This window comes from Mesoplodon bidens (genome assembly GCF_964165515.1).
Source record: "Mesoplodon bidens genome assembly, chromosome: 2".
NCBI classification, from domain to species: domain Eukaryota; kingdom Metazoa; phylum Chordata; class Mammalia; order Artiodactyla; family Ziphiidae; genus Mesoplodon; species Mesoplodon bidens.
The window spans coordinates 155,057,111-155,081,411 of NC_138177.1; the positions used below are offsets into that span (position 1 = coordinate 155,057,111).

The window sequence follows — 24,301 nt, forward strand, 5'->3', positions numbered from 1 at the left end:
AAAGGATATGGGATTTGAGCCAGGCCTGAGTAAGTGGGGTCACACAGGATGAGACGGAAGGCAAGAAAGGAGGAGGGAATGTGGCTGGCGTGGATGGTTCAGGTCAGCACCCACCGAACACGGTACCTGATCCGCATCCCCGACTGGCTGGCTCCGCTCAGACTGTACCCTCAGCTGCAGTGCCCTGCTCCGGCTCTACACTCTGTTAACACTTTAGGACCTGGTTTAGACGCCAGCTCTTCTGTGCAGCTGGGTACTGATCCTCACTATCAGATTTGACCCCTTCTCCTCGATGCTCCCTTTCTTTATGTCTCTATCATAGCCTAATTTCTGTTCTCATACAGACTGTTTATTGTATTACAGTATCTATTGTTTCTTCTTTACTTCAGAAGAATCATATACCATTCTCTAATGAAGTTAAGTGTTATTAAAAATCTTCCTATTTTCGTGGGGTTCATAATGTCCTGAAAAATTCTCTGAAATGTGGGCAAACTGAAAATGACAAAAAAACAATCCTACTTTATATCTTTCACTGAAAAGCATAAAAAGCATTGTTGCATTGGCCAATGCTGAATTTTCCTTCCCACTTTACAAACCAAGAGATGGAGACCAAAAAATTGTTGAATGAATTAAAGAGAATTCAGAATTTGTTAAGAAGCCAAGAATATACCTCAAACAACATTAAGCCCTATACTAAGTGCTTTGCTATATTAACTTACTAAATCTTACTTAACCTTTTACACAACGCTTTGAAGTGCTACTATTATCCCATTTTACAGAGGTCTAGGGAGAGTAAATGACTTGCCAAGGTCACAGAGCTAATAAGTGGAGGAATAAGAATGTGATGTTAGGTCTATCACATTCCAAAGCCTATAACCTTGACCACAAAGTTATACTGCTTCTGAAATGATTCAATTTGCAGACTGCTGCTCTCTTCACCCAAGACACTACCTTTCTAAATGCATTCTAAATAAATTCATTCTAGGGCTCGATTTCCCCTCTCTCCATATACACTTTCTCACAGGAACAGATGCATTAAGCGGGGCCCCTATTTCTATCTAACAAAATGCAAATCCAGAAACCCAAGCTCTCAGCAGACTAGCCCCTCTGGCTCCTTCTGCTGCTATTACAAAATATGACAGGTCTGTTGTGCTAGACTCACAGAGAAGTAATTTTTCTTGGCTGGGATACTGGGATTGTTGTCACTCCAATCATATGCTAGTTCCTCCTCCTCCTTCTCATTCAACCAGATCAACTCAGCTGTAGCTCTGGAGACAAATTTATGCAGGCTCTGAAGGTGCCTCATCCGGAAGCTAGAAGTTTCCTAGACAAAGGCAGGATTACAAGGTTAGACTGCTAGGCTTTCATCTGTAGGATATATCACATTTGACATCGAAGCAAAGAATAGCTGAGAAAATGAACTTAGCCTTGCTTTTTCAATCTCTGGGTGCTTCTCCACAGACTTAAATTTAGTACAAGTTTGGTACAGGACTCCCAGAGAGCCCGGGTCAATCCCAGCTAGAAGTGAGAACACGCCAGGCCTGTGTGGGGCTCCCTGGATAAAGAATGATCCTGGAACTGTCCTACTCTGGACATCTTGAAAGACAGGAATGAAGGACAACAGACAGAAGAGGAGTCCCCTCCCTGTCAATCTTAAACTTTTGGTTTTTGGGAATTCCCTGGTGTTCCAGTGGTTAGGACTCCACGCTCTCACTGCCGAGGGCCCTGGTTCAATCCCTGGTCGGGGAACTAAGATCCCGCAAGCCATGCGGGGGTGGCGGCGGGGGGAGACTTAGTTTTGATGCCTCAGGGCACATACACCCACTGCTTTGGTGAAGTATGATAACTGGGATAAGCTCTACTTACTTAAAACTTTCTGGGGCAGTGGTTTTTGATCCATTAAGAAAATTGAGAAAATGTTATGATACATATGGACAACTGCACAGTGAACAATATAAACTAACAAACAGAAAACCAAAACAGGCTCAAACCAAGAGCTTTCTGAATTAGGGAACCACATTCTCCATGAACAGAACAAAAGAGAGTTAGTCAAAACTCACCTTCAATTTACAATACTGTGTCTCCAGCTTTCCAAGAGTTTCAACATAACTGGTATGAAAATTTGGGGACATTTTTCCCTGATAAGAAAGGAATGAAATAAAACTATATTAGAGAAAGAGTAAGTAAACTATATCTACAGCATGGTTTCAACTATGTAAATATTATGTCTGCACACAGACAGAGATTGGTTACTCTGAGAAAACAGAAGCTTGCACAGCAGATCTCCAGGTGAGAGATAGCTCAGAGCAGCACTGAGGGAGGACCGTCCAGCAGAGGGAGCACAGCTCAACGACCTCATGGTCCTGTGCTTCCGGTAATTCTGGGAGGTTTCTAAGCAAAACCTATACCTGGTGATTCCTCCAACTACTCAGTTGCTTTTTTGGAAGAGGAGAGTTGAAATTTAAAATGGGAAGATAGGAAGAGTGAGGGAGAGGAGAGACCAAGTGAATAGCTTTTCTTGCCAGTTCTCTACTGCAGGTAGATGGTGAAGTGGAAAGAGCATGAACTTTTGGAGCAGAGGGTTTGAGTTTGGAAACTGCATTCACTACTTACTAATTTTGACCTTAGCTTTCAGTATCACTATTCTTTTTACTAAAAAGGGGTTAATAAAAAACACCTTTCAGGGCTTCCCTGGTGGCGCAGTGGTTGAGAGTCCGCCTGCCGATGCAGGGGACACGGGTTCGTGCCCCGGTGCGGGAGGATTCCACATGCCGCGGAGCGGCTGGGCCCGTGAGCCATGGCCGCTGAGCCTGTGCGTCCGGAGCCTGTGCTCCGCAATGGGAGAGGCCACAACAGTGAGAGGCCCGCGTACCGCAAAACAAACAAACAAACAACAACAACAACAAAAAGCAAAAAACCCCACCTTTCTCACAAGGTTATTTCAAAGAGCAAGAGACGCTTCCTGTGCTGAGGGGACCTGTGGTCAAGTGCTGCTCGTGGGTATCCTTTCCCACAGGGACAGCTGCGCTGTGCACTGTCCCATCGCGCACAGCCACCCCAGCCTCCCATAATGGATTCTGAATGCCACACACCTCATATAGCCTGGCCTCTTTGACACTTGAGCCCAGTTCTTCCACACTGGCGTGGACGTGCTGCTGTGCTTCCAGCTGCAACTCCACACTAGGCAGGTCATTGCCCCACTCTGCTCGCTCCAGTTTCATCTGAAAAAAAGAAAAATTACGAATATAATTTACTGCTAAGTTGGCAGAAAAAGAAAACTGTCACAATCAGTTTGGACAAGGGGGCTGGGGAGAGGGGATTGAGAAAAAGGACATCTAAACTATCTCCATCTTGGTCTCTTACAGGAAAGTATGCCATAACCACCCCCAAGGAGCTGGAGAATAAACCCCACCACCTATAGCAGCAGAAGCAGCCTTTTGCTGCTGAATTATGGGAACACATCCCCTGCATTTATCAACCAGAAAGGCATTCCCACAGGCTGAAATGCTTAACTTTATAATTTAGGCATTTCCCTTTATGAGGTCTCTTCATTTCACAATCAGAATGGAGATAAGAAATAAATATCTATAAATACTAAGCTTCATTCATGCCACCAACTATTGGCCAATGGAAGATAACTGTAAAACAGCTTGCCTTTGAATATTTTTATTTATTGGTACATGGAAGATCCATCATCCGACGATGGGAAGAATTTAACACAAAACAAAGGGTTAGAGGATAAGAGGACAATCTTGAACTTGAACCATTATCCTAGAATACATATAAATAATGTCCCTGAGAACTGTGAAACACAGCAGTCTTGCTTACTCTTAAGAGCTGGGACAAAAACAACAGTAGAGAAGCAGCTCCTCTGACAATGAGAGAATTTCAGAAAAGATAACAGATTTACAGACTCTGCAACTTCTTCCACCAGCTCCCAGTTAGAGCACAGTTGGCTGAAGGGAAGAGATTCCTAAAGGGCTTCAAATTAGAAAAGCCTATGCATTTAGTATGGGATTTTGAGGATCTGAACTGATCCTATCCTTTCAAAATTTAATAGAGAAGGAGGCTTGGGTCCCAGGTTGCAGCAATAATTGAGGGGATCTATACAAGGGGCATAGAGCAACCTAACCCTCTGAGACAAGCTGCTGTATCCAGTAAACCTCAGTGCACTGCATAAGCATTTGGAACGTACACCCACCTGCATTTCTTCCACCCAAGACAGTAGTTCATACACAAATCGGAGGTTGCCTTCATCTTCAGAGGAGGAGATAGACACAAGTTCAGCCCGAGTCATGGGCTTTCGGAACCAAGAGGTAGAAGAAGAATGGGTTCCTCTGGTCAAGGGTTCTGCCTTCAGATGAGTAGTGGTTAAAGTAGAGGGTGGAACCAATTCAAGTGAAGTGAAATGGCCCTTCCGATACAAGTTTGTGCACTCTAGACGCAAGGTAACCAGCTCATCCTGCAAACGCATGACCCTGAAATGGAAGACGAGAAAGAAAAGATTAAATCTGTAACGTGCTTTTTAAGATCTTCCCTATCCATTTGACAAGGATGAGGTAAAAATAAAAATGAGATTATATTAGGAAAAGTGTTTTGAGAAAGAAAACGTGTTCTGTGAATGCAAGGTGATATTATTAACATCTTCATCGTTCAGAGCTGTCACTGAGGCAAATGCCAAGTCACAGCATTAACTCAAGGCAATACATCTATACCAGTTCCTATAACTCTTGGATGATATAACAGAATAAACCATGGATTAGGGGTCAAAAGATGTGGCTCTTAGTCTCGGCTCTGTACAAAGATCCTCATCCCCTCTGTGGGTGTTGGTTTCCTCCTCCATGAAATGCTACATCGAATCACCCCAGCAGTTCTAAAGCAGACGTGGTCCCACACGGCTGCAGTCACCCTGAAGCATGTGGGTGCATTATAAGATGCCACACAAAGATTAGGGAACCCTACAGGTACTTAGTGGGCAGGGCCAACAGTAAAGGGAAACTGTCTTCTACCATGAGAATGTTCCTGCCCCAAATACCTATAACATCCCCACTGAGACGCTGACCTCTAGCATCCAGGTTACAAGATTCAGTACCCGACTCTTGATCCTTGAGCCTCAGCAGTAAGCAAGCCCTCCGTTTGAGTCCCATGTTCCTCACCTAAAAGCCAGCTCTTCTAGCTGGTAGTAATTCTCATCTCTTAGGATCTGGAGATCCACCTGCAGCTGTCTGATGAGACCTTCACACTCCTGAATGTACATGATGACATCTGACTCACACTGCACTGGTTGTCCTGATTCCAGGTGAGCAGCGTCCTGAGAGAGAAAGGGAGAAGAAGAGTGGGAAAACTCCCCTTGCTCCCACCCACTAGGACCAAGGGAGCCAGGCGGTCCACTGCAATTCCAAGAGAAAGGAAGCTGGATCCCTTAACTGTTGACTTCAACCATTAGAGCACAAGGTTAGAAGTGGAAAACATGTAACATAAGAAGTGAGATAGAACAGTCAGACTTACAGCCTGCAGTGTATTCTTAGCTAATGTCAGTTTTTCTTCACAGTTCAAAGCACCATTCTGGATTTTGTTTGCAATCTGTAGCAGCAATTCCAGCCTAAAATGAGATCAAGACCATAGTCAAGTGCAGGCCTCAAAGCAGCCCAGTAAGTAATGTCACCTTCAGGCTCTGGACCCACCTCTCTACAGCTGGTCGAAGTGACTTCTCTCGCTCCAGCATCTCAATGATGAGTTTTCCCCACTCTTCTTCCACATCATTAGGGTGATAACCTTGAGGCAGTTTAATTCGGCCAAATTCAATCCATACCTAAAAAAACCCAGAGATAACCCTTTTAGTCCAAAAGCACAGCCATGCTCTCCTCAGGTCCCAGTTTTAATTAATTTTTTGCTTCTTTACCCAGCCATTCAGCAGTTTTCCCCATTGACTAATAAGAGAAAACAACCAAATATTTTAGCAGTACCTCACCTCTAGGTGACAGAAAAAAATCACCTGTAGGGGGCTTCCCTGGTGGCGCAGTGGTTAAGAATCCGCCTGCCAATGCAGGGGACATGGGTTCGAGCCCTGGTCCGCGAAGATCCCACGTGCAGCGGAGCAGCTAAGCCCGTGCGCTGCAACTACTGAGCCTGCGCTCTAGAGCCCGCAAGCCACGACTACTGAAGTCTGTGAGCCCAGGGCCCGTGCTCCGCAACAAGAGAAGCCACCGCAATGAGAAGCCTGCGCACCACGACAAAGAGTAGCCACCCACTTACCACAACTAGAGAAAGCAACAACGTGCACAGCAACGAAGACCCAACACAGCCAAAAATAAATAAATAAATGTATTTTTAAAAATTACCTCTAAAATACAGGGACCACTTGCTTGAAATCCTTCCATTCCTTCTATACTTTCCATAAATCCTCTTGTCCTCCCCATACCCCTCCCTCCCACTGTGGAAAGGTTAAATGCCCATCTCTACAGCTTCAAATTCTCTAGGAATCAAAATGTGAGGGAAAGTCTCTTTTCTTTCTATTCTAGGGAAAGAATTAGCTTCCCTCTGAGAAACAGGAAAATATGTATAAAACTCAGGATTTCTGAATAACTGTATGCCATTTTTCAACAGGCCCTTTAAAAAATAGAGATGGTTGCTACTTCCCCTTTACCGTAAATTTTCAAGAGCAGCCTGAGAGTGATGCTCGATTTGTCACCCTGAGAATATTGCTATTATAATGAAGGTTCGGAAGAAGATGCAGGGAATCTGCCTAACAAAGAAGCAACAAAGAGCACACCAGCAAACCCTAAGTCTCAGCAAAGGATAAGTGTCCTTACCTCTAATAATTTATATAATTCCTCAATTCTTCCTTTTTCTCTCTCCTTGGCCAGAATTTCTGTTTCTTTGAAGTGTATATATTGATTATAAAGTGCCTACAAAATTAATATTTGGTGAATGAATGCAAGCAACCCGGTCTAATTTTTCATACCACCTCACCCAGGAGCCAGCAGCAACAAGCTCTGAGACTTACTCCCCAGAGTGAATTTACAAAAAACAATTTAAGTCCATGACTTTACCTTTAGTTCAACAGGGTTCTGGGGAAAAGATTTATCTGACATCAGTATTGTATGCTGTTTGATCCAAGGAATGAGGGAGTCCACTCGGCTTTGGTATTCTTGCCACCTGGCGTCTACTTCCTATTGCCAAAAGGTAGATATCACACACCTTCTGGTTAGCAGTATGCAAGACAAGCACAGGAGAAAGTAGCTCAGGCCATCCCAAACCACATAAAATCTTTTCCTCTAATTGCCTACACAGACACCAGCCATTCAGTTTAATGCTCAGAGTCCCAGTTTCAAAGCTCCTCAAGGACTCTCAAGATGGGATTTAATTTCCTGACACCTAGAATAGCCTATGCTGGACGCTGCAAAATTAGTGATATCTAGACTCATTCCCACAGACCAAGGACAATAACCATGTATAAAGATGATGTGGATTCAGTTTGCTCTGTTTAAAAGTGCTCTGTATACACTGAGTGCTTAAGAAACCTACTCTAGTCAATACATTCCACCCAAACAAATCATAGCAGAAGGTATTTTAGGAAAGTGTTCTTTTACCGTAGCACTGATCCCTTCTCCACCCTCAGGGACTTTAGGGAAGGCATCATAAATAGAAGACACATAAGTGATTACAGACTTTTCATCTGGAGATGGCACATCCACATCTGAGAGACAAAAGGCAAGAAATGTCTTAGAACAAAGGAACCCGCCGGGGGAAGGAATAATGAATATATGTCAAACATCATCAACTTCAGTCAGCTCTCACCTTCTGCATCCAGTAACCGCGTGACGCCCAGTCTTTCTGCTACTTCGAAAGCCTGTTCCAGATTCTCTCGGTTACTCTGGATCTGTACCCTCTCCATATCTACCAGATCAGGTCTGTAAAAGTCCACCAAGGTATATGAAAGGCCCCCAGCTACATAGCGCATGGGAGTTCACACAAAGAAACCCTCTTAAAAGTACTCAGAGCTGAAAAACACTGGATGAGTTAGAGAGAAAGCAAGAGGTTTAGAGGAGCGCTAGTCCCACTTTTAATCACACTCCAGGAGCCCAGTGCTCGGTAATTCTAAACTTACATAATAGTAAGTTTGTTGGATTTCAAGGGAAAGGTATCAACTTTCCCTATGAGTGTTTATGACCACTAAGAGTACAATAAATTTTGATTTTCGTCATTCAAAATTCCCATCTTCCTCACCCACTGCAAGCAAGTCCCCCACTACAGGCCCTTTGCACTTGTTATTTCCTCCGAGTGAAACATGCTGAGCCTAGAGACCTGCATGGCCCACTACTCCTCATCCATGACTCTGCTCCAACAACTTTATCAGAGAGACCACCTCCGACCACGCTGTCCAAAATGTCACAACCTCCATCATTCTCTTTCCCTCCACTGCACTAACCACTGTAAGACAGCATACACTTATTTGTTTATTGCCTGTCTTTCCCCACTGAAAAGTAAGCTCCATGAGGGCAAGAATTTAGCTGTTTTCTTCACTGCTATATGAGCCCAGTGCCTGGAATAGTAGGAGTTCAATACATATTCCTTTTTAAAATAAATAAAATGAATCAGAGCCTGGATGTTGGTTGAGGGGAAATGTGACATTACAGCTGATTACAAACAAGAGATGAGAAGAAGCCTCTCTAGGCCCACTGAAACTCCACTGTATTTACCTGTATCGGTGAATAAGTGCATTGAACATCTTCCCATCACTCCAGGAGGAGGAAAAGTTGGTGCATTTGATTCCTGTGTAACCAGCTGTCACTTTCTGGGTCCACAGGAGCAGCTTCTCCTTAGCTGACATGTCCCCTGATTCTCCACTAATGTAGATGTCAGAGATCTGCCAAAAGATAGGATATGAAGTAATTTAGTATAAGTAAGATGAAGCCTTTTAACCTTCTCTTCATACATTATGGCTCTTAGAAGAGGGAGATCCAAGGCTGGCAGCACTTCAAGATGACAACTCCAACATATATTCACCCTATTTGGTAGTCAAAGAAATGCAAATTAAAATTTTGAGAGGTCACTTTTTTACCTGTCAAATTAGAGTCGTTTTTCTTTTTTTTTTTTAAATGATACTACTCAGTATTGGAAAGAATATGTGAAATTGGGTATTCTCATACATTGCCACTGGTGAGAGTATAAAGGGCATAATTTCTCTGGAGGACGGTTTTCAATAAGTCTTAAAATACACACACACTTGATAGGAAGTCATCAGAGAAATGTGCAAAAAATTTTATACAAGAATGTTTATCAATATCAAAAAGCAAAGGCAACAGGCAAAACAAACAACTGGGACTACACCAAACTAAAAGGCTTGTGCGCAGCAAAGGAAACCATCAACAAAATGAAAAGGCAACCTACGGAATGGGAGAAAATATTTACAATTCATATATCTGATAAAGGGTTAATATCCAAAATATACAAAGAATTCATTCAACTCAAAGCAAAGAAACAAACAATCAGATTTAAAATTGGGTAGAAGATCTGAATAGACATTTCTCTAAAGAAGACATACAAATGGCCATCGGGTGCACGAAAAGGTATTCAACATCACTAATCATTAGGGAAACACAAATCAAAACCATAATGAGTTATGACCTCACACCTATTAGAATGGCTTGTCATCAGAAAGACGACATAACAAGTATTGGTAAAATAGTGGAGCAAAGAGAACACTCGTGCACTCTTGGTGGGATTATAAATTGGTACAATCACTCTGGAAAACAGTATGAAGATTCCTCAAAAAATTAGAAACAGAACTATCATATGATCTAGCGACCTTACCTCTGGGTACATCCAAAGGAAATGAAAACAAGATATTGAAAAGATATCTGCACTCTCAATGTTCACTGCAGCATTATTCACAATAGCCAGGATATGGAAACAACCTAAGTGTCCATCAAAAGTTGTGATATATACAATGGAATATTATTCAGCCATGGAAAAGGAAACCCCGTCATTTGTGACAACATGGATGAAACTTGAGGGCCTAATGTTAAGTGAAATAAGCCAGACAAGGACAAATACTGCATGATATCATTTATATGTGGAATCTAAAGAAAAAGAAAAAGAAAAAAAGTCAAAGTCATAGAAACAGAGAGTAGAAAAGTAGTTGCCAAGGGATAGTGGTGGGGGAAACAGGGAGAGGATAGAAAAAGGGTATAAACTTTCAGCTATAAGTTGAATAAGGTCTGAGGATTTAATGTAAAAGACATGTGACTACAGTTGATAACACTGTACTGTATAACTGAAATTTGTCAAGAGAGTAGAACTTAAATGTTCTCACACACAAACAAAAATGTGACGTAATGGATGTAGTAGCAGTTAACTAGAGGTGGGAATCCTTTCTCAATATATACATAAAGGCACACCTGGGAGGTACTACAGGGTCAGTTCCAGACCACAGCAACAGAGGAGATACCAGTCACAATAAAGTGAGTCACATGCATGTTTTGGTTTCCCGGTACATATAAAAGTCACGTTTACACTATACTATATTATCAGTACATGCACGATAGCACTATGTCTTACAAAAACAATGTATACACCTTAATTAAAAAATACTTTATTGCTAAAAAATGCTAACCATCAGCTGGGCCTTCAGCAAGCTGTAATCTTTTTGCTGGTGGAGGGTTTGAAATATTACAAGAAGTGAGCAAATGCTGTTGGAAAAATGATGCCAGCAGTCTTGCTCAACGCGTGGTTGCCACAAACCATTTGTGAAAAACGCAGTATCTGTAAAGCACAATAAAACAAGGTCTGCCTGTGTATCAAATCACCATGATGTACACTTTAAATATGTCACAAGAATGCTTATCAAACTATGATAAATATTTTATAGCAAAAAGCTATAAAGAGCTTAAACTCTAACAAGGGATTGATTGGTTATAAATTATAGCACACATACATGGTAGAATTCTTTGTAGCAGTTAAGAAGGTATGCTTTAGTAAAAGAAGGAAGTAATTGATGAGGAAAAATAAACAAATAAAATGAAATAAAATAAAAAAGGAAATGTGTTGTCAAATAAAGTGGCTGCCTTTGCTAAGTCTTCCTCTAGTGTAAAAATACTCTGAGATGTTTCTACCATATAAAGTTTGCTGATTTTATTACCAATAAAAAATCTTATTTATGGGAAAAAAAGATATGCTTTAGAAAACGTTAATGATAGGAAAATGATCACCATATTTTACAAAAAGAAAAAGAATACAAACAAAATAATATATAATAACACTGATTTCACATGAAAAATATATAACATATAGTTAAGTAATAGTCATATATATGCATAATGTATGTGATAGATGCATATATGTATGTGTATATACACCAAACTAGTAATCATAGTTATCTCTAAGTGGTAGCATTATAGATGATTTTTATATTTCCCAAATTTTCTACATTATGTAATTTTTTTTTTTTTTTTTTTTTGCGGTACGCGGGCCTCTCCCCGCTGTGGCCTCTCCCCGCCGTGGCCTCTCCCGTTGCGGAGCACATGCTCCGGACGCGCAGGCTCAGCGGCCATGGCTCACGGGCCCAGCCACTCCGCGGCACGTGGGATCTTCCCAGACCGGGGCACGAACCCGTGTCCCCTGCATCAGCAGGCGGACTCTCAACCACTGCGCCACCAGGGAAGCCCTATGTAAACTTTTATATTTAGAAAAAAGTTATTTTAAGAAACCTCCAAAATCTAGCACAGGACCTACTTTGAAGAAATGTCAGTCTGAGAGAGGAGAAAAGTGCATGCCTTTGATTCCACACAAGCCTAGGGTTGAATCTCAAGTTCACCAACTACAAGCTGGGCCTTGGTGATACCATTTGTAAAGTGGGAGTCACACCTATTACCTTCTCAGGATAGCTGTGACAGTCAACGGTATATTATACAGTGAAGTACCAGCCCAAACACGGGGCTGAGCTCGACAAAGTTCCCTTCTCTCTTCCTTGTATAAATGGTGGTTCTCCTTCAGTTACTGCTGTCTAACTCCCACAGCACCGTCGGTCTCTATCATCAATTAAATGCTATCTTGCATTATTGGCTATTATTTAATGTATTTTTATTATTTAATATCTCCCCAAGACTAGGTTTCCTGAGGTGCTGATACTACATCTTAACTAACAGAATGACCTAAAATCATAGCAGGTGCTATGAAGGAGAGCTCCTCAACACAGGATATGTCCCAGCAGAAGCTGGGATGCATCTCTGAGACTCAGTGATCAAGGTCCTTCTGTATTGTACCTGGTGTTGTGCTGGTCATATGGTGGACACTTAACATGTTTTAATTAATAATCACCTGGTTAATAAACAAAATAATAAAAATAAACAAATAAATGATTTGGGGGTAAGACCCACCTAGAATCCTGAGACACATTACTTTATTGACAGCAAACTTACCTAGCAAATAATGTATATAATGTATATAAGCAAACAAGCCAAGGACCCAATGATGGATTATGGTGCCCATGCCATCATCCTGTGAGTCCAGTGTAATCAGCCCCGCACCAGTACCAATTCTCTGCCAGTTCTCCTCAATGACATTTCTAGCTATTTATTTCAGTGGCTAAATGCCACCCACACTGACATATCCCAGTTCTTCCACTGTAGTGCTTCACCATACATATTAAGGCAAAACATTGCTGGGAATAGGAGATAGATTTGTTGAAGTGAAAAGGGATAGAATTTGAATAAGCAAAATGAAATGTGAGTATTTGGGTTCTTTACCCAAAAAAGAAATTCCAGTTAGTCAATTGATATTGTATCTCCACAATATCACAGTCAATATCCCCAATGGCATCTCCTGTCTGCCAATCACAGTATCTTTGTATATTGCGTTGGAAGCAGTTCAATGAACAGCTGTACTTCAGATTTTCCACATAGCTGTAATGAGACAGGGAAATATTTAGATCCCTCAGGAGAAGGAAAAATACCCTGTTTGGATTAGGGCCTTTCCTAGATTGTGAACTGGATGAGAAAAATGGGATTATCATCAAAATCATCTCAATAAGTAAATTTGGCTTTTGTCCATCTTTTCATGTAATATTCACATGTGATTGCACAGTGCTGTCCTTTGGGATATGCAGAAGCTTTTACCTTAATCTCCCAAATGGAGAATTCCAGCTTCAGTGTCAGGGAGCTTTCTCCCTCATCTGGATGTTTAAAAGGAACCATTTGGAGAGAGAGCACAGTCTCATTACCATCTCAGAGACTAAACTCATCTACCTAAATTTTCTTTCAACGTACACTCCCCATGGCTTGATTAATTCCTTCTCTGAAGTATTATCTAGAAACTGAGCATGTTCCTAATAAGTCCGTAAGTTTTTACTGAACAACATCTCATCTGTGCTTCACACTATGTCAGACACCATATGTTAGGACGAGGGAGAAGAACAACAACAAAACAGTCAATCACCATGGGACTGACTCATTCTGTTGTTATTTCTTGAGCAACACCTATGTTCTAGGAGCTGTGTTCAAGTTCTTGGTATCTTGGGACAGAAGCACAACCTTGGGCCTCAAGCTCAAGCAATTCAGTAGGGGAGACAACATACCAATCAGAGAGATCAATGCTGTGACAGAGGTAAGCAAGTAACCCAAACTAGCAGTGTCGAGGAACTCTGCAGAGATGATAAGACAACATCTATGCTGAGTTTTAATATCTAAGAAGAGGGCTTCCCTGGTGGTGCAGTGGTTAAGAATCTGCCTGCCAATGCAGGGGACACGGGTTCGAGCCCTGGTCTGGGAAGATCCCACATGCTGCAAAGCAACTAAGCCCTCGCACCACAACTACTCAGCCTGCGCTCTAGAGCCCGCGAGCCACAACTACTGAAGCCCATGCGCCTAGAGCCCGTGCTCCGCAACAAGAGAAGCCACCGCAATGAGAAGCCCATGCACCACAATGAAGAGTAGCCCCTCCTAGCCGCAACTAGAGAAAGCCCGTCACGGGCAGCAACAAAGACCCAAGGCAGCCTAATTAATTAATTAATTAAAAATTTAAAAATAAAAATTTCAGCATATTAAAAACAAAAGACATGAAAGCTCAAACTGGGAACTGATATAGGAGAGAAGATTAGAGAGATTATGGAGGGGTTGGAATACCAGGCTGAGGATTTTGGACTTTGCAAGTCTACATAAGTCTCAGGGAATGAACTAGATGTAATGAGCTAACAGATACTTGATTCACATGTCCTGAAGTTTCTAGCTGACTTCATCCCGCTACAGTGAAGGCATCAGTCTTTCAAAACTTCCATTCAAGAAACAGGTGAAGGCACAATGCAATAATTCATTACAAATGCCTGGCTAGAAGGATCTCATGGCAGCTGTGTTTATTCCCTACAGAAGAGTTAGGTAAAGATCAGGGGTGCTCCTTTCAATATTCAAGTTCAGAGTCATGGAGGTCTCTCTAGAGCAGGGGTCCCCAACCCCCGGGCCGCAGACCAGTACCAGTCCGCGGCTCGTTAGGAACCGGGCCACACAGCAGGAGGTGAGCGGCAGGCGAGTGAGCGAAGCTTCATCTGCCGCTCCCCATCGCTCACATTTCGCATTACCGCCTGAAACACCCCCACCCCCTCCCACACCCCTATCCATGGAAAAATTGTCTTCCATGTAACTGGTCTCTGGTGCCAAAAAGGTTGGGGACCGCTGCTCTAGGGAATACAATTAGAATGGAAATCCTAGGTCACAGACTACTGGCATTTTTTAATTCTCCTAAATACTGCCAAACTACTGTCAAATAACAATACCAATTTATATTTCTATCCACAAGGGTGTGAAGAGGTTTTTCCATCATTCTGCATCTTCACCTACACTCTGTATTTTCAAACTTTTTATTTTCTGCCAGTCTGAGGGGTATAAAATTGCATCCTGTTGTTGTTTTGAGTTTTATATCTTTGATTGCTAGTGAGAAAGACTCCTGTGTATGAGGCATTTGGGTTTTCTTTTTTTGTGAACTGCTTATTCCTGGGCTTTCCCCTATTTTTCTACTAGTGTGTTTACCTTTTTCTTGTTTATTTATAGGAATTATTTAAATAATAATATTAATAACGAACATCTATTGTGTTTTACTTGAATTTACTCATATAATTCTCACAACAACCCTACAGAGTACATACTACTCTTATCCTCAATTTACAAATGAGGTAACTGTGCCACAGAGAATTTAAGTAACTTGCCCCAAGGTACATGGCTACTAAGTAGTAGAGCTGGAATTCAAACTCAGCCAATCTGGCTCCACACTCTTAACCACATCACCTATACTACACTTCATATATTCGGGACATTAGTCCTTTTTCAGTATATGCACTATATAATTCTACCATTATTTTTAACTTTCCATCTCAAGGAACTAGAAAAAGAAGAACAAATGAAGCCAAAATTTAGTAGAAGGAAGGAAATAACAAAGATTAGAGCAGAAATAAATGAAATAAAGACGAAAAAGACAATAGAGAAGATCAACAAAACTAAGAGCTGGTTCTTTGAAAAGATAAACAAAATTGACAAGCCTTTAGCTAGACTCACCAAGAAAAACAGAGGAGACAAATAAAATCAGAAATGAAAGAGGAGATGTTACAAATGATACCACAGAAAGATCAAGGATCATAAAAGACTGCTATGAAAAATTACACACCAAGTTGGACAACCTAGAAGAAATGGATAAATTCCTAGAAATATACAACCTACCAAGACTGAATCATGATGAAATAGAAAATCTGAACAGACTGATTACTAGTAAGGAGATTGAATCAGTAATCAAAAACCTCCCAACGAGGGCTTCCTTGATGGCGCCGTGGTTGAGAGTCCGCCTGCTGATGCAGGGGACACGGGTTCGTGCCCTGGTCTGGGAAGATCCCACATGCTGTGGAGCGGCTAGGCTCGTGAGCCATGGCCGCTGAGCCTGTGCTCCGCAACGGGAGAGGCCACAACAGTGAGAGACCCACGTACCGCAAAAAAAAAAAAAAAAAAAAGACAATAATAATAATAAAGATAATAATAAACACATTACATGTTAATAATATAAATAACAATTTGACAAAAATACATTTTCCAAAACAAATTAGTGAGAAGAGCAGCAAAAAGCAAATCAAAACCCAGAAAAACAACTTTCCATTTGAAATGGAAAATATCAAATATATACAAAAAAAGGCAGAATGGTATTATGAACTCCTATGTACCCATCACCCAGTTTCAACCATATCAACTCATAGCTAATCTTGTTTCATCTACACTCCACCCACTTCACCCCTCCCCTATTATTATGAAGCAAATCCCACACTATCATTTCCTCCAAAAACACTTCAGTATGTATCTCTAAAAGGACTCTTTTTTTTTAAACATAGCCACAACACCATTGTTATACCTGAAAAATAATGATTCTTTGGTAATATTTTCAATTAAGTAAAATTTTTTGAAAGGAACTTCTCTCGTGGCGCAGTGATTAAGAATCCGCCTGCCAATGCAGGGGACACGGGTTTGAACCCTGGTCCGGGAAGATCCCACATGCTGCGGAGCAACTAAGCCCATGCGTCAAAACTACTGAGCCTGCGCTGTAGAGTCCACAAGCCACAACTACTGAGTCCATGTGGCACAACTACTGAAGCCCGTGCACCTAGAGCCCATGCTCTGCAACAAGAGAAGCCCACGCACCGCAACGCAGAGTAGCCCCCACTTGCTGCAACTAGAGAAAGCCCGCGGGCAGCAACAAAGACCCCACGCAGCCAAAAATAAATAAATAAATAAATAATTTTTTTAAAGAAAATTCCTTTCTTAAATGAAGCTCTAACTGTAACTTTAACTGCTACATTCCTCCAATAGTATCATCTGGTTAATTTTGCTTTCTTCTTGTAATACAAAGCCAATATTAGTAAAACTACTTTCCCTATAATGAAAGAGGAGAAATGGGAAAGGGATACTTATAACTGAAAAGGCTCAGCCCAGAAAATAATATACCTACTGATTTCCTTCTCATCATTCCTAGCCCCAGAGTTATCTGACTATTCACCTGAAATCTAAGGATTTGTGGCAAGGGCAATGGTATACAGCCAATTCTCCATCAACAGAATCCACTAACAATTGGCAGTGGAGCCAAGACAGAGAAAAGAAAAGGATTTTCAACAATTTTCCTTGTTCCATTAAGTCAGGTATTATGGCTATTGATGGCAGCTGGGAGTAGGGAGTCCTCCTGAGAGACGGAATGGACCAGCGAAGGCCTTTGTCTGACATCAAAGTACAACTGCTGTTAACTCGCTCCCGTCCGGCTCCAAATCAGAGTCTACTTATTCTGAAAACCATTTTTGTCCCCTGGACCCTGTCATCCTGTTTCTCTTGTTAACTGTTCCCTGTCAAGAGAAAAATCAACTCTACCAGGTGAACAGAAAAGCAGACCATCTGTCTTCTATTACCTAAACCCGGCACTCAGCAAGCATCAGAATCAGTTCCCATTTCTCTCTATCCTGAAAAGAAACAAACCCACTGCCAAGTTTCTGTGCAGCCGGAGCCTGGCCCCACTCCCATCACCATGCCCTGGAGTGATCAACGGGAGAGACAAGGCGGGAGAGACAAGGCGGCCTGAGTTATGCCAAGGACAGACACCACTCTGAAGCTCGAACTGTTTCTGCGGAGGGTTACTACCCTGACATGTTAAAGACAAAACAAAACGAGCACCAACAAACAAACAAAAAATCAACCCTGTTGAAGCGCCTGCTGCCCCTCTCCGCGAAGGAGCTGGTGTGTGACGAGCAGCGGGCCGCTCTTCTGACCCCCGTGTCCTCCCAGGGCTCTCACTCCAGTCAGATGCTCTCGCCTTGTGGTTCAATCCACATTTCACAGGAGGTCTGCAGTGTCAAAACACGCTGCCCTGTCTCTCGGCTGACGCTGTCCCCAGGCCGTGTGAACAGCCTGCCAGGGAGGGGGCAGCTCCCTGAAGACAATGCCTTCAGAGACCAAAGAGGGTCTGAGGCCCCTGTGACCTCAAGGACTTTCATCCTGAAGGGATTTCACACTTATCTTGAGAAGTCACTTCTTATCTGTCATACAGAATGGTCAGCCTGTAGTCCCTGCATCACCTGATGGACACAGAGCCTCAGAGACGTGCCAGCCTTCTGAGCTGACCCCGGGCCACCTAGTTTTTCTGCCTGGGCCATCACTGAGTAGTCTGGTTGTGTCTGCTCTCAAGGGGTAGCTGGGACGGGATGTAGAGCCTGGCTGCCCAGAAAACGCCACACACCAGTATGATTCTCATACTGAGCAGCCCAAGAATCACACTGCTGTTGATTCTGTTAAACTACAGATCAGAGTCTACTCCCACCAATCTTTTCTTGGAGACTCCTCACAGAGTTGTCCAGAACCTTCCTGCTCCAGGGTGGAGATCCCACATCAAAAGCACCACAGTCATGTATGGGCCATTATCTAGAACTGATTTCCACTAGGAGTCCCTTCACATTTTATACTCCAAACTTTCTGAAAGTCTCACACCGAATTATAAGAATGTATCCTAAATCATCGTGATGCCTCCACAGCTTCAACTTTAACCCCAGGAATATCAAAGGAGCGGTCAGTTCAGCAGTTGGTTCTGCCACAATTACTCTACATCTGTTCTGTACAAAGATAAAAGGTGACTTTGACATTCCCTCTTATCCGATGAACCTCAAATACACCCCACCCCCCAGCAGCCTCACTGCCTCCCTTTCCACTTTAACACGCACGCACACACACACACACACACACACACACGCACGCACACACATTTTTGTATGGAAAAGCCCAAGGATGCCCCCTGCCCAACCGCATAATAAATATTTTTCAATGGCCATCTTTTCCTCCAACTGTTTGGAGTCTCCAAACTCTATAACAACAAAGGGCACTGAAATGGGCCTATCCATGGGGGAAATTCATCACCCAAAAGGTCATTTTAAGCACAGATCAGCTTAAAATTTATGTCTCTCCTCAGCCTCATACTGTTGATGATTAGCAGGGCACCTGTAGGTGGGCCACACTGTCTGCTCTGCAGACATCAGGGCAGCTGCCCACAGCCTAGCAAGGAAAATGCCATCCTCCGTCTTCCACCTCTTGCCGCGCTGGGAGCCTAAGTTTTTATTTCTTCTGCTGCAGAGACTTAACATGCCAATAAAAGTTCTTCAGTCACTGATGAATTATAACTTTAGTCACCTACACAATCACACCCCTATGTGACAGACCAGACCCTGTGCCACCCAGGGTCTTGCTGAGTCTCCTTCCCTCTCAGTGTTCAGAGCTCTTGAATTCCCACTTGCTCCTTGACCCCTAAAAACATTCACAGCACCCACCACCTAAAACTACCACCACCTCCACTTATGTCTGAATATATATCTCACAAACAAAAACATGTCAGAGCCATAAACAAGTCCAATCAGAAAGCAAACTGTTTCTAGCCTTGAACTTTCAAACTGCCCTAACTCCCTCTCTACCCCCCCTCCCCCCAGCTCTGGACTAATCTCCAGATAAATCCATGCTCCTCTCCTCTAATGCTGGAATTAGGAACCAAAGGAGGACTAGCCTCTCCACCTAAACACATATTGAACGGGTGTTGCCATTAGCAGTGTCCCCAAGGGGGGGAATTACATCAGCTCCAATAAGAACATCATTCTCCAGGGAGAAGAACAACCACCCCTCAGCCCTTCCACACTCATTTTGGAGTCAGCCAGGCCTCCCCATCACCTCCGTGCTATACCACAACTTCCGACAGCAGGGACGTGCCATACCACAACTTCTGACAGCAGGGACGCTGATAAACAGACCTGTTGAGAGTTAAGTATTACCTAGCACTGCAGCTGGAGAGATAACCCCACCAGACAGCTCGAGCAATTATGCGGCATGGTTACCCAGAGTCAGGGATTCCCCAGAGACCACAAGACAGTTTCAAGCATCAAGGGGCAGACCTGAAATAGATTTTGCTTGCCAAGCGCAGCAGTCGCTAACTACTAGTACTTGACTAACAGGTAAAGTTTGAGAAGCAGCACCAAGCTCCTCACTGCTCGCCACATTCCACTCTCATAAGTTTGAGGCCAGTAATACAAACCGCTGTTTGACTACCCCTTGAACATGCCCACCTACCTCCTCCAGACCCCCTAAGGGGGTGGGGCTTGCCTCCAAAGAAAGGGTGCCATCCTCTTCTGAGAAGGACGTGGAGCTCTTTTCAGGCTCTGTATCTTTAGGCTGGACCCCTCGTAAGTGCAGCCTGTCGCTGCCATAGCCAGAGGAGGAGGGCAAGATGCTCTCAGTCAGGCCACTGATGGATAGATCACTCTGAGAAGCAGGCAGTCTAGGAACCTGGGGCGGCACTCGACCCACGTGGGCAGGCTCTGTGCAGCTCTGGCCCCTCGACTGGGCCGGCAGTGATGAAGGAGAACGTTCTACAATCCAGGCACCTGTCTGAGGGGCACTTAAAATGCCCTTGGTTCCTCCCCCTACACTCCATCCCTCGGAAAGATGGTCTTGACTTCCTGTGTCGGTGGGGCAGTCTGTCCTGGGGAAAGTGTTGCTCCCAAATCCAAGCTGAGTATCTCCTTTCTCCACTGCAGTCCGTCCATGCAAAGGCAGCAGCACGGCCCTGCTGCTGCAGGATGCTGCCCTCGGAAATTCCACCAGTTGGCTCACTGACTTCTCACAGTTCCTTTCTGCGGGGTTATCGAGCAGGTGAGCGATGACAGTCATCCCCTCTTCCAGGGAATCCCAGACCCCTCTGGCAACTGATGACTCATCCTCTAACAAAAGCTGAGCAGTCTGGATCTCCCCCTGGAATCTCTCCTTCACCTGCACGATCATCCCCTGATCTCCCACCCCTGAGTCGGGGGCCGAGTCCCCAGGCAGTAAAATGTCTGTGGGGGGTGGCTCTACCCCTCCCACTCCTTCCTCCTTTTGGAGACTCACTGTTAACTTCGTCAGGGTTTCCGTCTCTTCGATGACTCCAGTTCCTTGCAAGGGTTCTTCCTCACGAGGGACCTCTGGAGTAGGGGTTTTCTTCCCCCTCCACTTCCTTTTGAACCGAACCCTTTTCTTAGGAGATATGGGAGTCTTCTCAGGAACAGCTATTGAATCTTTCGGCTCCTTAACGCAGCCCAGCGAATTTCCCATTGCCTTTCTCTCCTAATCTCAGCAAAAACGCAGCTAAGCCAGTCCTGGGATCCCAGAGAAATCCCAACCTTGGCTTCATCGGATTAGATGCACGTTTAAAAACATGCACTAGGCCGGCGATCCCTCCAGTTCTTCCTCCCTCCCCGCCTCTCTCTGTCTCTTCCAGCCGCTGCCGATTCAGACAGCCATCTTACAGGCTCAGAGCTGCAACAAGACAAATTCAAAGCATCTCACTGCAGTTCAGAAATCACTTGACCTAAAAGCAGACAGAAACCGGATTGGCTGCAGCTTCCTCTCTCCAAATATGAGGTAATTGGAGCACTGCCTTCAGAAACACAAACAGAAAGCAGAAAGGAGCTAGAAACCAGGGGAAGGGAGGAAATAGGGAGGGCAGGAAGGAGGGAGGGAATGTAAGAGTAAATGGAAAAGGGAGGGGGAAAGAAAAGAGGCCCTGGGAGAAGGTAACGTGAAGGAAGGAGGAGGAGAAAGGGGGAAAAGCAAGCCAGCGGCTGGGAGCAACTAGGAAGGGAAGGGCCAAGAGGAACCAGGGCCGGGGACTATGGCCCCCAAACTGTGAAGTGAAACAGATTTCAATTGCTGCACCAAGATGTCCAAAAGAAAATATCAAGCAGGATTAACATACTCTCGATTTTTTCAGGTCAGAAACAATAAAATTATAACCAGAAGAGAGACCAGAGCGTAATCCTCATAGTTACAAAAAGAAACACAAGCTTTAAAGATCTAGTCTCCTGTAGCATTTATTTCCCTACTTTTGAGAGAGAGAAAGAGAGAGAGAGACATCTGTTAATTCTTCTGGCCAATGACACACAGAGGAAAAACCTGGAAATCGGCTTTGAGTACAGTATATGGATGCTCGGTAAAAAGGATACCACTTCCATATACAACAGAGAAGCAGCGTTTCTGCTGAACAATACTTGACGTGAATGTCCAACAGTAATTACTGCTACTACTGACAGCTAACATGTTTTTACATTTGTCATGTGCCACGCCCCATGCTAAGCTATAGACTGTCTCATTTAATTCCCACAGTAACCAAATGAAGTCAAAACTATTATTTTACACTTTACAGATAAAGAAACTGAGGTTCAAGAAAGTGGATTCCTTTGCTCAAGGCTACACAAAGTGGCAAAGCCAGAACATGAACCCCTGGTTAAGACTTTGAACTTCAAACCCTTGTTACACTGCCTTCTACCTGCAGCAGGGATGGAAGTCTGTACTCAGTTAAGTAAAACAGGAAGATACTCCACTGTTTTGAATTGGCAACTAGACTCACATGGACCAAGGGCTGAAACAAAAAGATAACTCTTGATCTTTGGGAGTAACAGAGGAAGTCACTAAAATGAGGCCCAGATGGTTTTTACTCAAATTGCAGCGGGGCAGGAAGTCTGAATTAAAGGTCTAAAAAGTTGGTGGGACCTCCCTGGTGGTGCAGTGGATAAGACTCCGTGCTCCCAATGCAGGGGACCCGGGTTTGATCCCTGGTCAGGGAATTAGATCCTATATGCATGCCGCAACTAAGAGTTCTCATGCCACAACTAAGGAGCCCGCGAGCCACAACTAAGACCTGGTGCAACCAAATTAATTAATTAATTAATTAATTATTTTAAAAAATAATTACAGGAATTACTTTAAAGCTCATCTTAAAAAAAAAAAAAAGTCTAAAACGTTGGATTCAAAAACCACCCTGTTGTGCCAGTGGGATTTGCCCACCCCAGTTTTTTTTAGTATAGCGTGTGACAGGTGAGATAACAGCACAATCCAAAGGGCTCCAAGTGGAGTGGAAGGACAGAGCTTACATGTGTTTCCTCCTGGTCAAATCTATTTATTCTATACTGAAAGGATCCAGACCACGCTGCAGAGAGAAATAGTCGACCTGGTTCTACGTAAGCCTACCCACCTCTCCTGGAGACCTGAAAAAGTGCCCGCCACCAAAGGAAAGCAATAAGAACCCCTAAGCAACAGCTCTTCCACAGCACTTCTGAGAGACCCTACTGATGCCCCATCTGCCTCACCATTGCAGGAGGTGTTCTTTCTCCCCTAAGCCTTTACAAAGGCTGACTGTGAAGCTGTAGCACCATCTGATGGCCATTGTAAACCACAGCAAGAAACAAGACAAGGAGGTTAGCATGAGAGAGAAACTCAGTCAGACTCCAGAAAAATCACTTAATCGGCAAAACATGTGACGTTACAGTATAATTCTCCAGGCAGGCACCAGGCCTCTACCCCGTCAACGAAGACCGCTGAACTGTGGAACTTCTCAAATGTACACCCCAAGGCTCAAGCTTGAATTTTGCTCATGAAATACAAGCAAACTGAATTCCTGAAAACGATCAACTCAGGGGCAAGAGACAGCCTCTGGATATTACCGCTGCTGCTGCAGTTTTCTCTAACAGACGGGCCTGACAGAGCTGAGCAGATTACTTCTAGGAGCCTTTTCTTTCTTAAACTTCTGCCTATGTTGGGCAAATCAGGCTTTCATTTCCTTCTGCTCCAGAGGAAAACTGGTCTAGGAAAAGAGCAGAGAGTTCAGCAAGGTAGACCTAGGTTCAAATTCCCACTTCTGTTAACTCAGTAGCTAAGTAACTATCTTGCTAAGTGATTCAGTCTCCTTACCTCTAAAACATGGATGCTACCCCTTACTTAATGGGGTTGTAGAGAGGGTTCATGGGATGGTGTCTTGAAAGTGCTTGGCTCCCTGCCTGGTCTATGGTAAGTCCCTTTTCTCCTCATTTACTACTGGAGCTAAGAGGTATGAGGCACTCCACCACCACCAGGGTCCTAATATACTCTTTTTCTTGATTAGGCTCTAAGGAAAGTAGCTATGTTCTAACGTCCGAAGTTTAGGTGCTTGTTTTCCTCCATAGGGGGCGCTGCTTCCCCTAGTTTACTGAGTAAGTTAACTGATCACAAGGGCTTTCCCCTGGACCTTCTTCTCATCTAGCCTGAACTCTCAACACATGGCCAGCTGCCTTCTGGGAGAGCAGATTTCTAGTGCCCACATATTTTTCACGTCTTCTCCTTTGGCTTTTTCTAGTTAACTGTTTACTGCCCATAGGTCTCCCATAGAGACAGCGGGCATGAAAAGACTCCAGAGCAAAAAACGTCATTCATTCACTCCACCAGCATGAATGATGCCTCATCTACATGCC

General features: G+C 43.6%; 1 protein-coding gene across 18 annotated transcripts in view; it reads right to left on the bottom strand.

Annotated features, from left to right (window-relative positions):
• The window catches only part of MACF1 (microtubule actin crosslinking factor 1), a gene marked incomplete at its 5' end in the record, with an annotated part of 344,512 nt that overhangs the window by 167,816 nt on the left and 152,395 nt on the right, over positions 1 to 24,301 (bottom strand). For 12 of the 18 annotated variants that reach the window (XM_081226357.1, XM_081226358.1, XM_081226355.1 and 9 more), the window contains 12 exons: positions 1,163 to 1,324; positions 2,061 to 2,138; positions 3,093 to 3,221; positions 4,202 to 4,478; positions 5,157 to 5,311; positions 5,509 to 5,602; positions 5,685 to 5,812; positions 6,813 to 6,908; positions 7,053 to 7,172; positions 7,593 to 7,699; positions 7,801 to 7,913; positions 8,703 to 8,869. In XM_081226357.1, coding sequence (XP_081082483.1) covers positions 1,163 to 1,324; positions 2,061 to 2,138; positions 3,093 to 3,221; positions 4,202 to 4,478; positions 5,157 to 5,311; positions 5,509 to 5,602; positions 5,685 to 5,812; positions 6,813 to 6,908; positions 7,053 to 7,172; positions 7,593 to 7,699; positions 7,801 to 7,913; positions 8,703 to 8,869 — 1,626 coding nt within the window. Of the gene's footprint in view, positions 1 to 1,162; positions 1,325 to 2,060; positions 2,139 to 3,092; positions 3,222 to 4,201; positions 4,479 to 5,156; positions 5,312 to 5,508; positions 5,603 to 5,684; positions 5,813 to 6,812; positions 6,909 to 7,052; positions 7,173 to 7,592; positions 7,700 to 7,800; positions 7,914 to 8,702; positions 8,870 to 20,111; positions 21,217 to 24,301 lie in introns of those variants that run through there. The other 6 variants (XM_081226361.1, XM_081226360.1, XM_081226349.1 and 3 more) reach the window with 4 other exon arrangements.